The sequence below is a fragment of the Lycorma delicatula genome, chromosome 8 (assembly GCF_047948215.1).
Source record: "Lycorma delicatula isolate Av1 chromosome 8, ASM4794821v1, whole genome shotgun sequence".
Classification (NCBI taxonomy): Eukaryota; Metazoa; Arthropoda; class Insecta; order Hemiptera; family Fulgoridae; genus Lycorma; species Lycorma delicatula.
The window spans coordinates 82,335,465-82,350,900 of NC_134462.1; the positions used below are offsets into that span (position 1 = coordinate 82,335,465).

At 28.7% G+C, this 15,436-nt stretch overlaps 1 protein-coding gene across 2 annotated transcripts in view; it reads left to right on the forward strand.

The window, feature by feature from the left end:
- The window catches only part of LOC142329258 (homeobox protein araucan-like), a 496,188-nt gene that overhangs the window by 446,375 nt on the left and 34,377 nt on the right, over window positions 1-15,436 (forward strand). For both annotated transcript variants that reach the window (XM_075373678.1, XM_075373679.1), the window contains 2 exons: window positions 4,852-5,506; window positions 15,342-15,435. In XM_075373678.1, coding sequence (XP_075229793.1) covers window positions 4,852-5,506; window positions 15,342-15,381 — 695 coding nt within the window. In that variant the 3' untranslated portion in view covers window positions 15,382-15,435. The remainder of the gene's footprint in view (window positions 1-4,851; window positions 5,507-15,341; window position 15,436) is intronic.

The window sequence follows — 15,436 nt, forward strand, 5'->3', positions numbered from 1 at the left end:
TGCAGATCCAGTTTCAAATCTAATTAAAGGTATAGTTCCTTTTAATTAGATTACTCGTGTTATATGTATATATTATCACTGGGATTAAATTAACCGCACTGTATCAGGATTGTTGGTTAAAGAATAAATGAAAAAAAATTGTCGTCAAAAAAGTAGTCCACCATCTAAAATTAGCACGTGAGCTATCAACTAAAATATCTTGTATTTTTATTTGTTTGTAATGTGGAAACTATGAAAGGAGTACGACAATCCAAAGGAAGGACCTATTACTTATTATTATTATTATTAATTCTTCAAACAATGTTTTTTTTCTGTTCAGTTGCTACAATACTTTATTTTTAATAAAATTCCCGAAAAACTAGCAAGCAAATACTAGCACATTCGCTTTTTCTGAAGTTATAGTATTATTTGAAGTTATATTTTTATTTTTTTAATAACAAATAAAACATAAAATTATAAAAAAGTAAACAAACTACTTAAAAATCAATAAATTACATCTTTTTTACTCCTTCTAACATTTAGAATAATCTTTATTTCAATGAATGAAACTACCTACGATTTACCTTTTTTTTTCTTTTTCCTACGATTCATATATGAACTGAATTCACAGCAGTGAAATCAGAAATGATTTGGTCTGAAACTAGAGAAATCAAATTATGAAAAAATTATACTGGATTTAAAACACGAAGATCATTTAATAATTAAAAAGACAAATGGAAACAACGGAACAACTATTTATATAATAAAAAAAAACTTTTAACGTTTAAGTCGGCATCCCTGACTTAGAAAATATCAACTGTCCAAAAATAATTTTCATTATTAACACCCCTTTTGCTAATTTAAAAAATGTCAGTTCCGCTTAAAACGTGTAACGTGGAAAACAGCGTGATGTAGTAAGATTTTTATTTCCTGAAGGTATACCCTAAAATCAGCCGAAATTCACTCGCAGATAGAAAAACAGTATAGTTAAAAGTGTATTAAAAGACCAAATTTTTATAAGTGGATATACCAAATTAAATCGGGCAGAACAAGTGTTACCAATTTCATTGCAGTGGAAAGATCAGTGGAAATTTCGACTACCGCTGTGAAAAATCGCATTAATGAACTTATTCGTAAGGAGAGAAAGATAAAAATTCAATAAATCGTTCAAAACATGTAGTGTGAGTATCCATCCATTCCATTATCTTTAATAGCTGAATTACCACAATCTCTGAGGTGTGTTCGGAGACGGATAATTCAAAATCATAAAGATACCTGGATTCATAATTACGCGAAACTTAAATGACGATTTTTAGCGTTAAGTAATACGATTTTAGATCTTATAATAAGACCACCGGATTGGTCTAGTGGTGAACTAGACCAACTGACCGACTTGACCGACTGAACTAGACCGACTTCCCAAATCAGCTGATCTGGAAGTCGAGAGTTCCAGCGTTCAAGTCCTTGTAAAGCCAGTTATTTTTACACGGATTTGAATACTAGATTGTGGATACAGGTGTTCTTTGGTGGTTGGGTTTCAATTAACCACACATCTCAAGAATGGTCGAACTGAGAATGTACAAGACTACACTTCATTTTTACACTCATACATATCATCCTCATTCATCCTCTGAAGAATTATCTAAACGGTAGTTATCGGAGGCTAAACAGGGAAACAAAGATCTTATAATAACTTTGCTTTTTTTAAAAGTTGGATTGATTCATCCTTTTGAGCTGAAATTCAAACGTCATTGTATGGAATGGAAACATCAGAGTTCGTCCTCCAGGAAAAAGTTTAAAACGTATTCATTAGCCGTTAAAGCAATGTAAATGGTGTTTTGGGATTATAAAATCCCAATTTATTCTATTATTTCAATAAACAACGTAAAATCAATACCGGAAATTAATAACTAATAGCCTAGAAAATAAATTGAAATCAAACTTCTTGCTTCTCTCTTAAAAGGAGCAATTCATCTTCATGATAACGCTCTCCCCCGTATCAATCAAAAGCCACAAATATCTATTCAAAAGAAGGGTCGGGAGGTGTTAAAACATCCACCTTTCCCAATCTCGCACCACCATTTTTTTTTATTCTAGTTTCTGCGTGACATAGAGTTCAATAACAAGACCGGGTAAAGAATTGATCAGATACCAAGGTGAACAATTCTTTACTACTCAAATAGAAAAGCTTGCAGAAAAATGGGACAGATGCCTAAAAGCAACCGGGGATTATTTTAAAATGAAGCGTTAGTTTCATTGGCTTACGAATTGACAAATAAAAATAAACGAAACAAAGTCGAAGTACGTCACGTTCACCCTTCAAAAGGAACTCACCAGTTTCTATCTTCAATATTCCAATTTCACGTTCTCAAGACTGTAAATATGTAGGGGTTTTCATCTTGACCGATAACTTACCTGGGTAAACCATATCAAATCTAAATGGATACAGTTGGACCTCAAGTTTAAAAACATGTACTGGCTAATAGAACATAGATCTCGTTTTCAGTAGAAAATAAATTATTAATTTATAAATTCATGTTGAAGCCTATTTGGACATATGGGCTTGAATTGTGGGGTACAGCAAGCAATTCCAATATTGATATACTTGAACGCTATCAAACAAAAACACTGCGAAAAATGCTAAACATATCCTGATATATAAGCAATAGCCTCATATATAATGATTTTAAATTGCGAATCGTTCGACAGGAAATCTCTCCGGCCAGCCTACGATATCAAAATCGTTTGGATCGGCACCCAAATTATATGGTAGTCAATTTATTGGATAATACAATCAGTTATTTTTCAAGATTGATAAGAATTAATAATTCTTGATTTGATTTATCGTTTCAGTTAGGTGACTATAGTCCGGCCTTACGGGGTGCTCTGCTATTTCATTTCTTTTATTTCGTTATTATTATTAAGTCACAAACCACTGGGTCTGTGGCTACTTAATGTTGGTTCAAGCAGATCTTATATACTTATTGTTCAATTCTCTTACTTAATAGATTGTAAAGTTGCTATGACGTTACAATAAAAATAAACGTGTCATTGTTATTGAATAAATGATAATTTCTTTACATTCATTTTCTCTTTAATTTTTGAACGACTCTAGCATTATTAAAAATCATGAATCTCCTAATTTATAATACCATTGTAGTCCTTATGAGACATATAATTTCGGAATTTAATATCACTGAACATGTTTTTTTAATGAACACGTAATCCAATAAAGTAACTAATCAATCAATAAATATACCAATAAATGTAACCAAATCTTACTGATATGATTCAAAAAATTAAAACTCATATAATTTACAATTACTTTTGAGTGATATCTTCTAAAATTTTACTTAGACTTTTAATTTCGTTAGGGAAAGCAAATTTTTTATATTGCCATAATTTCTAAAATTTACTAGCATGGTATCTAGAGACAGCATTAAATAAATTCTGTTGTAATAAACTGTTTAAATGGTTTACTCGAATAAAACCGGGTAGTTGAACCCGATTGGGATTTCGGTATGAAATTTAACTACATCATCTTACAATCTAATATTTCCTCAATAATTATAACATCTAAGTTAGTAGCATATTTGAAATTAAGGAGTATGAATTTAAGATAAACTGCTGACATCACATTATTCCAAACAATTTAAATAATTATACTATCTAAATAATCTGATCCTGTTTATTAAATATTTATAAAAAAAAAAACACCCGGTTTTAATCCAGAGTACTAATAAAAGTGTAAAAATTACATTTTATAAAAAATAATATTAAAAAAAAAATTGATAGTTATATATCGCTGTGTTATTTATTATTAAAAAGGGTGCAATGTAACTTAGTAAGCAGGAAAGGAATACCATATGATAAACAAGATTTTCTACGCTCATAAAACTGTTTAATGGCTCAAGAAATTGACTAACATTATAGTCAATGAGGGTTTATCTACAATGCCTACCCCACAATCAAATTCGAAACGGTGAAAACTGTAAACAATTATACGGCGTATTAAATTCATTAATATTTATTAATCCTTTGCTTTTTTTTCTAGTACTTTAGAGAAATAATTCATTTAAATTTCTTACAATTTTATAAACAAAATAAATACGTTATATCAATATTAATAGTGTGTAACAAAACAGTTATATAAGCTGTTATTATTTTTAGTAGTTAATTATTTACTGAAGTAGTTACTCGTATTTACTCTGCCCTAGATGTTTATTTACTTTAATAGTTACGATTGTTTTACTTTACAAAAGTATGTTATTTATTTTTACATTTTTTCTTTTATGTCAACTTTAATATAGGATTAATGCGGAAATTTTACGGTCTAACTTATTTCCTGAATCAACCTATTACAAAGTGTCAGTACGTGAATGAAAGCTAACATTTTTACTGCTTAAAATACTTTTTACTGCTCTCAAACCAATAAATAAAACTTGAAATTTATACATGAATATTTTTTATCGCTTTGTCTTAATACTATGAATATATAAATAAAAAGGACGAGTGGAATTTCAACACTGTACTCATTTTACTATTTTAAGTCTGTTAATCCGTACAGCCTAGATGCTTGTTTCGTTTTTAATTAAAGATGACTAGAATATAATATATATATATACTTTATATCGATTGAAGCGTATAAGAAAGATATGTTTATTCAAATCCTTTGTTGGTGAACGTTTTGAGATCCGATCCTGATACGGGTCTAGATTTTAGTGAAATATTACAGAAAAATAAAAAAAAAATAAAATGGAATTTTTTTTGGCTTTTAATATTTTACGATTTATATCAGTTAATCCACATTAAGCTGTTTAGCATCTTTTGGTATTTACATAATGGGTTTTGAGAATGTATAATGTGTTACAGACTCGATGCTCCATGTCAAATCCGAGGAGGAGGACTTAGACGATGACGAAAGGAAACCCGGATATCATCATATGCTCCATCCGCACCATCATCCGATGATGATGAAAGAAGAAATGTCAAAAGGTGATGACTGCGGCGTTCCTATACCCGCAACCAAGCCGAAGATCTGGTCGCTGGCGGATACGGCAGCATGTAAAACCCCACCTCCCTCGCAGCAACCCTGGTGTTCTGCGGGAAGTTCAAGCGGTTTCGCGCTGCCGGCGTCAGCGATGAGTCCCTCGGCGCCGTATTCGCGGTACGGAGGATTCTGGGGTGGAATGTCCCACGGGAATCAAGGTGGTAATGCCGCTTCCTCCGGGGGCGGCGCTTCCGCTTCTGGTTTCCCCGAAGTACAAACGGACACGCCGCCCCAGACTCCCCCTAATATGAAACTACCGAGCGTCATCGCCGCCCCCGCCTCCTGTTTCACACCCGGTGGACAGAACGCTCCCCACCAAGGATACCCGTCACAAAACAACTATTTCCCTCGACATCAACAACAGTCTCCTCATAAAGAGTACCTCCCTCAACAAGGAGTACCACCACCTGTTCAGCAACCACCGGGTCCTCAGCAGCCGACAAATGAAGAGACCGCCTTCAAACCCTTCTATAAGAGGTTAGAAAATTTTCAATAAAAAATTAATATAAGCTTATTATAAAAACAATAAATGCCGTGACTTGTGTGGGAATAAAAATATGTAGACTACCCCGAAAAATATTGTAAACTCTCAATAAATATTAATTCACGACAACTCGTTTTATACAGTATATGTTATAATAGTTATCTTTATTTGTATAAACCATTAATAATCATCCTCGTTATTGTTATAATATTTTAAAATAAGGTATCATAAAGTAATTTTTTGAACTGTCATAGTAGAACTATTTTTTTTTTATTAGTTGCTTCTCGTGAATATTTTTATACCTGTATTATTATTAATAGTTATTAAATAACTGAAATTATATTTTTATTAACTATATTTACGTAATAGAATTAAAAATAAAATTTTGGTTTTTTACTTACCGATTGAAGTCAAAAAGAACTGAAGTTGTAGCGTCTCGGCTTTTTATCCGGAGATCCTGGGTTCGAATCCCAGGCAGACCTGACATGCGGTACATAATTTCCTTTCCATATTCCCACGTATAAGCTTCAAACTTCTGTAAAAAATTAATTCATAAAGAAAAAAAAAGTTAATATAAAATAAATAATAGCGTTGTTACTCACTTATTTAATAATTATAAAAAAAGAAAAAGTAATAAATTATAAACATAAAAAAAGAGAAAAACTTTTTAAAAATTCATAATAATGAAGGAAAAAAATTCTTGTCAGTAGGAGTGGTATCTTTTATGCCTTTCTTACTTCATCCGTTAAGTTGTAGGTTTTTATCTCAGGTAGGTATGATGTATTTCAAAACTTGGAAAAAAAATTAAAAAAAAAAAAAATCACCTCTCATCATTAAACGAATAAATAAATTCGGAAAATTATTGAAAAATAAGAAAATAAATTTAATAAAAAATGTGTAGACCTAAATAAATAGTAGCCTAACCTAAAATGTGGCGCGAGTGGTAGTATCTCGGCCTTTTTTCTGGAGGACCCGGGTTCGAATCCCGTTCAGGCATGGCATTTTCACACGCGCTGCAAATCATTAATCTCATCCTCTGAAGCAATATTTAACGGTGGTCCCGGAGAGTAAAAAAAAAAACCAAAATAAAATTAATTTCTTTAATGAATGTAAAATTATAAATTTAAATAAAAATTTCAAACTGTAAACAAAAAATTATTTAATATATTTATAAAAGAATATTTTTTCTTATAATCAAATGATTCTCTATTATTCCATCTTACTAATTAAGCTTGCTTAGGAAATTACTTCATCGTATCGATGTGGAGTAATAATGGGAAGTAATTTCGGCTATCATTTTATTATAAGGATTTTTGAAATTCATAAAATATGAATTTGTTATTACTACTATCATTATTAATAATATGTATTACTAATGATAATACTCATAAAATGGACGTTAAAATATCAATTAAATTTTGGATATTACAGGTTAATCTAAAATTTAATGTGTTTGAACTAATATTATGTACGAGATCGACGGTACTGAACCAACATGTCGGATGAAGTAGAATAGTGGAAATATTATCGATTAAATGACATAGAAGGCAACGACAAAAGTTAATTACTACTTTAATAATAGAAAATACACAAACTACATATAATAATAACAACATACCATGTTGCTTATACCTATATATCCTAGTTGATTACAAACTCTGAAACCTATCATTAATAGCAAATAATATTTTGCTGCCATTATCTATTACCTAGTTTAAACACACTTTACAAACATATATATATAATGTAGTATACATATTGTTTAATATAAATTCAATGTGGCCTATAAATATACAGACTTATTCTAAAGGTACACGTAAAATAACAAAACAACAGTTATTGTTGCGTTGGGGATCATCGTTTCGTATTATATAATGATTTTATAAATGATAACAAAAGCTAATAGTCAATTTATTATCTGACGTTAACTTTTTATTAATAAACAATGGTATAATGTGTATACATCAATAAAGTATATATTTCTCTCTGAATTGTTTGCATACATGTAGTCTACAAAAACTGAAAAATAATCATTATTCAAAATTTAATTAGCTGTTCAAAGTGTAGATTACATGTTATATAAACCTTTTCAATAGGTTTGTGTGTCTGGATGTAATACATTATATCTGTTTCTGGTCTATAATACATTAGATAATCTTTTAATCTAAAAAACATGTTCATTTTACTTTTTTTTAATTTTAGTTTTATTTATTATTATTTAATAAAATATACTTTATTTTAATATGAGGTTGCATTAGTCTTTTATTATTTTATCTCTTATTATTATTTTGAGTTTTTTAAGTTATTTTTCTCTCACCCGTCACAAATAAACAAAACATAAATAAAATCCATAAATAATCGTCTACTTTAACTCCTAAATATTAACAAAAAAAAAAAGAAGAAGCTAGATCGGTTTCCTTTATACGCCTATATAAAGTCAGGTATTGCTTATTTTTTCACTGCTCGTACAACCTTTGCTTAATTTTCATCAATTTTCCCTTACTGCTTATGTTTTTATTAATTTTAAAGATGAATCGAATTATTTATTTTACGCCTCAATTGTTTGTTTTTTTGAAGAAAAATAAGAAAAGGACAACGGTAAATAGAATTAAATATTGGATCAGTAATTTTTACTAGGCGTGAGAAAAAATAATTCATTATAATTTTTAGCGGATTTAATGATGGCCTAAAAAAATGTTCTCTAATTTTCATATGAGCCTCTCCTCTTAATTTTATGGATTAATTCTTCTTCTTTGATCTTTCCTAGAGAAAAAAGAATATTATATTCAAGAATTATACAAAAGTTTAAAAACTATAAGGTTAGATAAATAGATGATCAAAAATTTTTATTTTATTAAAATATAAACTAGCATCTATAGGCAATAAAAAAAAAAAAAAACACACACACCCAGAGAGAGAGAGAGAGAGAGTTTGAGAGACAGACATGTACAAACTTTTAATTTCGTTTAATAACTTTTAAAAATTAATCTGTATAACAGTAAAACAAATGTTTGTAAATATATCGAATGTAACCGTTTCATTACGATGATTCTGTAGCGATCCAGTACTCTCTGAAAGATGCCTCTCGTCTGTTTTGACTAGACGAACAGGCAGCGATCAGTTTCATATAATGTTTATTTGAATCTCTCTCTGGACCGAAACAAATGACCCTGTCAATTCACACCTTTATAAAGAGAAAACAAATATTTCATTTATTTATAAAACAAAATGTTATTTCAATAATTTATTTTAACTGACAATATTTCGAACCTGTAAGAAAACTACATAATAAAATGAATTTCCTAGCTTTATAATTAATGATGCATTCCTTCTGTAATTTTAAACGTATAATTTATAATAATTTTATTTTTATGACCTTTTTTTTTTAATTAAATGGTACGTAAATTACTTTACATAACCCAACAAGGAAAAGTGTTTATTCAGATTTATTCAGACGATGATGCAATAGTAGTTTTGTTAGAAAGAGATGATATTATAAAGTGGGGTACAGTCGTTCATACTGTATGTATACGATTACATTATTTATTAGTCGCTGTTATACAAAACAAATAACCAAAATTATTGCATCAATCTCTATAAATAAATCTTTACTTCGATTTATATATTATACCGACATATTAATTTTTATTTAATTTATGATTTATACATTAACATTCTATTATTTCATTACGATAACAATATACGTTATTCATTTTAGGTTATAAAAAAACAAAAATTAAAACATGTAAATTACGCATCAACATAAAAAAAATAAAGTAAATTATATTTTACTCAATTAAAAAAAATATATATATCAAATACTGAATAATAATTTTATTAATATTACTACGTACAAGAAAGCTTCTGCGGTGAATTAATTCATCCAGATAAAAAAGTCCTAAACTATAGTTATTAATTAGTGAAAAGTATTTTGTTGTTAATATTTTATAAAATTTTAAAGAATAACATCCAGACACTGTCCTGCTCGAATAAGAAGTGTCCAGCCTTAATAAAGCTGTCTTTTAATGATAATATTGTTAATTCGTTTTCTACAACATGAGAATGAAAATTACAACGTAACATTATACTTAAACATCAAAACCTTAATAAAACTAAAGAAAAAAACAAAGATATTGATGACGGAACAAGGAAAATAATTCATGAAAAATAAGGAAAAGTTGGTATCTAAACTTAATTTATTATAATTTAGGCCGTTTTGCATCATCTACTATGCTCATTCTCTAGTTTCAAAAGCGCTGGAGAAATTAGTTAAACAGTTTAAAACGACTAAGAAAAAACATTTTCTTATGTAGTTAATATTAACAAAACAGTATTTTTATATTTTCTATGGTTACCAACTTAAAGATAATTCCGGCACTATTTAAGACCATTTTTACATGGATGGAACATTTAATGTTTCTCAAAACGGAATTTTTTTTTAAAGAGGGGGATAATAGCTGAAACTGACTTTTATAAAGAAACCCACTGGTATAAAACTTTCATCATGGATCGTAACTCCATATAGTCAAATTAAATTCTTCTTACAATTTTTTTATTTTTTTTTTTTGGGGGGGGAAAGGAGTAATAAAAAATAAGATTCTGTTATTTTATCTAATTATATATTAAAAATAAAAAAAATAGAATAAATAATTTTATGTATGTATTTAAATAATATAAAATATATTAAGAAATACAAAAAGTAAAAAGGCAAGGCAAGTAAAAAGAAAAATTTACTAAAAATATTTTATTTTGTCCACATTTAAAAGATCGTCATTGATGAGATAAAAACCTACGTCCACCCAAAATTTACTTTAAAATAATATTCACATATGTAAAATATGATTCTGTTGTTCGTATTCATTTGTAAATAGTTTTTCGTACAGTTGATAAAAAATAAAAGAAATTGAATTTATTATCACACTTTACGTTTAGAGTTTCTAGATATCTAATGATCTCTGAATTACACGGTCATAAAAACTGTTGATCTACTCAGAGCACCGACTAAATTTCCCTTAAAATAGTTCACAATTTCTATATATTACAACTAAATGGTTTTATTTTCTCGATAAACCCAATTACAGATTTTCTAACCAATTAAATGAGATTTAAATTAATAAATTAACAAAAATAAAACATTTTTTTAATCATTGCATTTATTTCAAGAAGATAAATAAATACCATAAATTTGAGACATTTATTTATTTGTATTTTTATTTTCCAACAAAAAATAAATACCTGAGTTATTTTTATTAAATACTTCAAAATTATTCAGATTTTCATAATAATAAATTTTTATAAAAAATAAATTATTTCTTTAGTATAAAGTGGTAAACCAATCGGTGTTACAAATGAGAATAAAGAAAGAGGTATTGAATTGTACTCTCCTATTTTACCCCAAATTATTTACATTTCAATTAATGGCTGGATATTTAAAAATAAACCGTCACTTGATTGTGTTTCCATAATGTGTAACTTTAAGTGTAACGTAAAAATGAATATCAAGGACCTTAATACAGTTGTTAGAAGATTACTCCGTTAATGATAATAGTAATAATAATAATAATAATAATAATAATAATAATAATAATAATAATAATAATAATAATAATAATAATAATTCCAATGTTATTTCAGGTGTCCAATTTGACAGTCATATGTTTCAATTGTCGTTTAATAGAATAGTTCTCGTGATCGCCTTTGTTGATTTTCTGTTCCCTAAAATAAGTGTATATGAGAAATTCTTATTTAGGGAAGCTCTTTCTGTTAGTTCTTTATTCCCTTCTATTTAATTTTTTATAAATTATTTTTATTTTAAGTTTATAAAAAAAATATTTTGCAATTGTAAATAAATAAGATGCATCAACAATATCATGCTGAAATGAGAATCTAAGAATAGATAGTAATACTAGCATCCCTGTCGCGGCTTTCCCCACGATATATAGATACTTACGTTCCTCGCTGCGGTCAGGGGATATTTATCCGGTCATGGCTCGCTTCGCTCGCCCTTCCCGTCTAGCCACAGAGCTCTGTGAAAAAAAAAATAAATATCAGTGTGCGGTAATTTCTTCAGAATAACAATTTGGTCAGTACAAGACCTAAAATTTTGAGTGATTAATAATGTGGATTTCAAAACAGTCATCTTAAAAATATTAGTTATAACTGTTTACATGTATTTCGTGCAGGTAAAAATGTATTTGACCGTTTCATAGAGTTACCCGACAAACACCACTAGGAGATAGCCCTACTTCGTTTCTTATTTTTTTTTTTTTTAAATTTTAATTACTTTTATTGTATGTGTTTTAGTCAAGAAACCGAGAGTGGGTGCAGCCAGTCGCGTCGCACATGAAGTAATAGTGGCTCTGTGGTTGAGCCGACGCACTGTACAGCGTCGCGCCCTTAAAACATTGAAATTAAAAAACTCCGAAAAACTTTTTAGATATTTACCTGAAGAGTATTTGTAAGCCCCAGTATATAGAATATCTCGTTTAGTTTACACAGTTTGTCTGAAACGTTCCCGAAATATATAAAATAAAATATAGATTTAAAGAAAAACGAATTTACTCACATCAGCCGTCTACATAGAACCGTTCTCTAATTATACACTCGTTGCAGCGCCGGTAAAGCCCGTCAAACGCTCTGGAGAAATCACTTTGTGGAATCGCCTTCAACTGCTCCGTGCAAGCTATTTGCGTGGCCGTAATTTCGTCGAAAAAGCGGCCTTTCATCTTCAACTTGAGTTTCAGGAACAAAAAATAGTCTGCTGGAGCCAAGTCGGGTCAATAGGGCGGGTGGGATAAGACGGTATTTTTATTTGCGGCGTAATAACATGTTAAAACTGTTGCCATGTGTGCCGAGGCATTGTCGTGCAAGAGAGTCCAACTACCCGGATTCCGTACTCAGACCGGATTCGACGAATGCGACGCATCAGGCGTTTCATTACTTCCAATAGAATTTGTAATTCACGGTTTGACTAGTGGTACGTCCACTTTCACAACGTTTTCATCGTGAACAGCTGTTGACGGCCTCCCGCTTGGTTCATTGTCATCCAACGACTCTTTACCGTCTTTAAACCGCTTCCACCACGTGTATGTTGTAATAAGGCTTCATCACCGAATGCTTTCTGTATCATAGAATAGGTTACAACGTAAGATTTTTGAAATCGAACATAAAATTTATCGCGCTTCTCTGATCCTTGTCGCGAGCTCGCACAAGGTCACACGAACACAACGTAAGCGGCCGAAAATAACTCGAGACTGGAGTGACGAAACGTGATGAAATTTTGTACACACTCGTCAGACATTGTACTACATAATTCTTTGGTTGTCCGAGAGATGGCGCTACTTGTATCCATTACAAAAATTTAGTTCGGGAACTTTTCAGACATACTGTGTAGTCCGAACTGGGGAAAATCCGCAATCATTGTTCCAAATAAATTTAACTTTCTACCTTGAAAGGGGTGAACTTTCAAGGTAGAATTTCAAAGAAATTTAGGAATTTGTTTTTAGATATTTAAATGAAAATAGCACACACTAAACATCAAGCTGTTATCTTCAATTTTTACAAGAAATTAAAAAAAAAAAAGCTGGGGTTTTAAAAAAAAATTAAAAATCCATTTTAATCCTTTGAACTCGGAATTTAAAAAAATCTAGAAATTAGTTTTTATGTATTCACATGAAGATTACATACACTAAAATCATGTTGATATCTTCCATCTGTTACCGAGAAATTAAAAAAAAATTAAATTTCATTGTTATTCCATTTTAATCCTTTAAATCCGAAATTAAAAAAAAATCTTTTCTTAGTACACTAACACCGCAATAAAACACGTATACAAATTTTCATCAATTTATCTTCAGTAGTTTTTACTGAGCGTTGATGAATCAGTCAATCAGGACAAATTGCTTTATAGGTTCAGATTATAAGAAAAGTAGGTTTATTAACCAGTTACTTAAAAATAAATTATATATTTAAATATGTAATATAATTTGAAAATGGAAATAAAACCAAATAGAGAATAAACATCATTACTTGACTATGACTTCTGACGTGGTTTATGATTTAAAGAATATTTTTATCTTTAAAGATTTTTAGGTTTATGCAGGTGTATACCCGTTATAATTCCAAGGATTATTAGGTGTAGTTTAAAAAACGTTTATGAGTATCGGACCTATATTTATTTCCTAACACGAGAAAAAAACAAACACTGCAAAATAATTTTTTTTACCCAATTATGCTTATAATAGTCACGCTATAGCTATGCCGATTAATTTGAACGCATCGGTTCATAGACTTTTAATCTATGTAATATTCTTTCTATAAATCAAATTTTGCTTTAAAAAAGTGAAGACAAAACAAATAAAAATACATTTTTTTGGAAATTTTAATTTAACACTACGTTTCTATAAAAGCGTAAAAAATAAACTTTGTTAACTGTCTAATAAATAATCTTTTCTGATTGACTTCGCTTTAAGGACCGTTATTTGACCGACGATTTTCCAGTTAACCTTCATTTTCAAAATAATATTTATTATTAAAAGTGCATTTATGTGTTTATATTTAAAAATTATACTATAATATTTTTTTTAAAGTATAAAACCAACCCTTCAAGATTTAATATCCCCTTGAATGACTTTCTCTTCCAACCCTTATTTAACTTTTTCAAACTTAATAATCATAAAAAAGAGCTATCACACAAAATTTAAATCCATAATCTACAAATCATTGAATCTAATAATTAGTTTAAAATTTGTCTGAGATACATATTGAACCAACATATAATATTTAACACATACACATGTTCGAGAATGATATACATACGCACAGATATACTTTTCTAACGGATACTTTTTTAATATTTTCTTATTTTTTTTTTTTTTCGTTTAGAAGATTTTATACATACTATACTATATTACATATATATGTTGTAAAGAAAAGAGAAAATAATGATTAAAAATCTTTTTATAAAAATAATCTTTAGTTAAAAAATTTAATATTTAAAAGTCTCAAATTAGGGAAATTATTATATAAGCGAGTATAAATAAGATTTCCAATAAATACATACCACGTCGAAAGTAGATGTTTTAAATAAAACACATTTATTGAAAAATCTATGATTTCGTAGTTCGAACATAACAATAATTAGGAAGTTTTAAAAAAAAATCAAGGAAGTTAATATTCCAAATTACACGTTAGGTAAAAGCTACGTGTAGTACGTGTGGAACACTAACTACAGCCCTTTTTTTATACAAAGTTGTTTATTAAGTTATACTTTCTATGATTATTAACTTTATTATAAAATTGTGTTTGTTTTTGGTTAAGATAATTACTTTGAACAGCATGTTACGGTTACAAAACACAAATATAATTTTGTAGTTTGAAGCTATACAGATTAGTAACATATGTAACAATTTTTCTTTAGGCTATAGACAATAGGTAAACAAGATTTGTTTATTTATTCTAATTTCCTATTTGAAATTAACTTTAATCACATAACAGTTTCTGTTATTAAATTAAATTGAATAAAATATAGTTAAATATTTTAATATTGTATATATAATTACTTATTAATAATAGAATAATCTAAAACACGTCAAATTTTTCATTATGTGTATAATGTTAATATATATATATGTATATGTATGTGTACTAGTATATACATATATAAATGCCATTAAATAATATACATTAATTAAAGTAAAAGAGAACACTTAAATATTTGTATTTTGTATAATAAATTAAGTTGAAATTATACATAATTTAAACAAAAAATTTATTAATGAAATTATTTGTAATTTTGTTATTTTTAATTCATTTTTATCTGTTATACAGTCCTCAACATATGAACGGAGGTTTCGTGTCGCCAGTGTGAGAATATCATTATCATTCGTACCTGCCCTAGCATAGAGATAAACCAGGACTTCAGG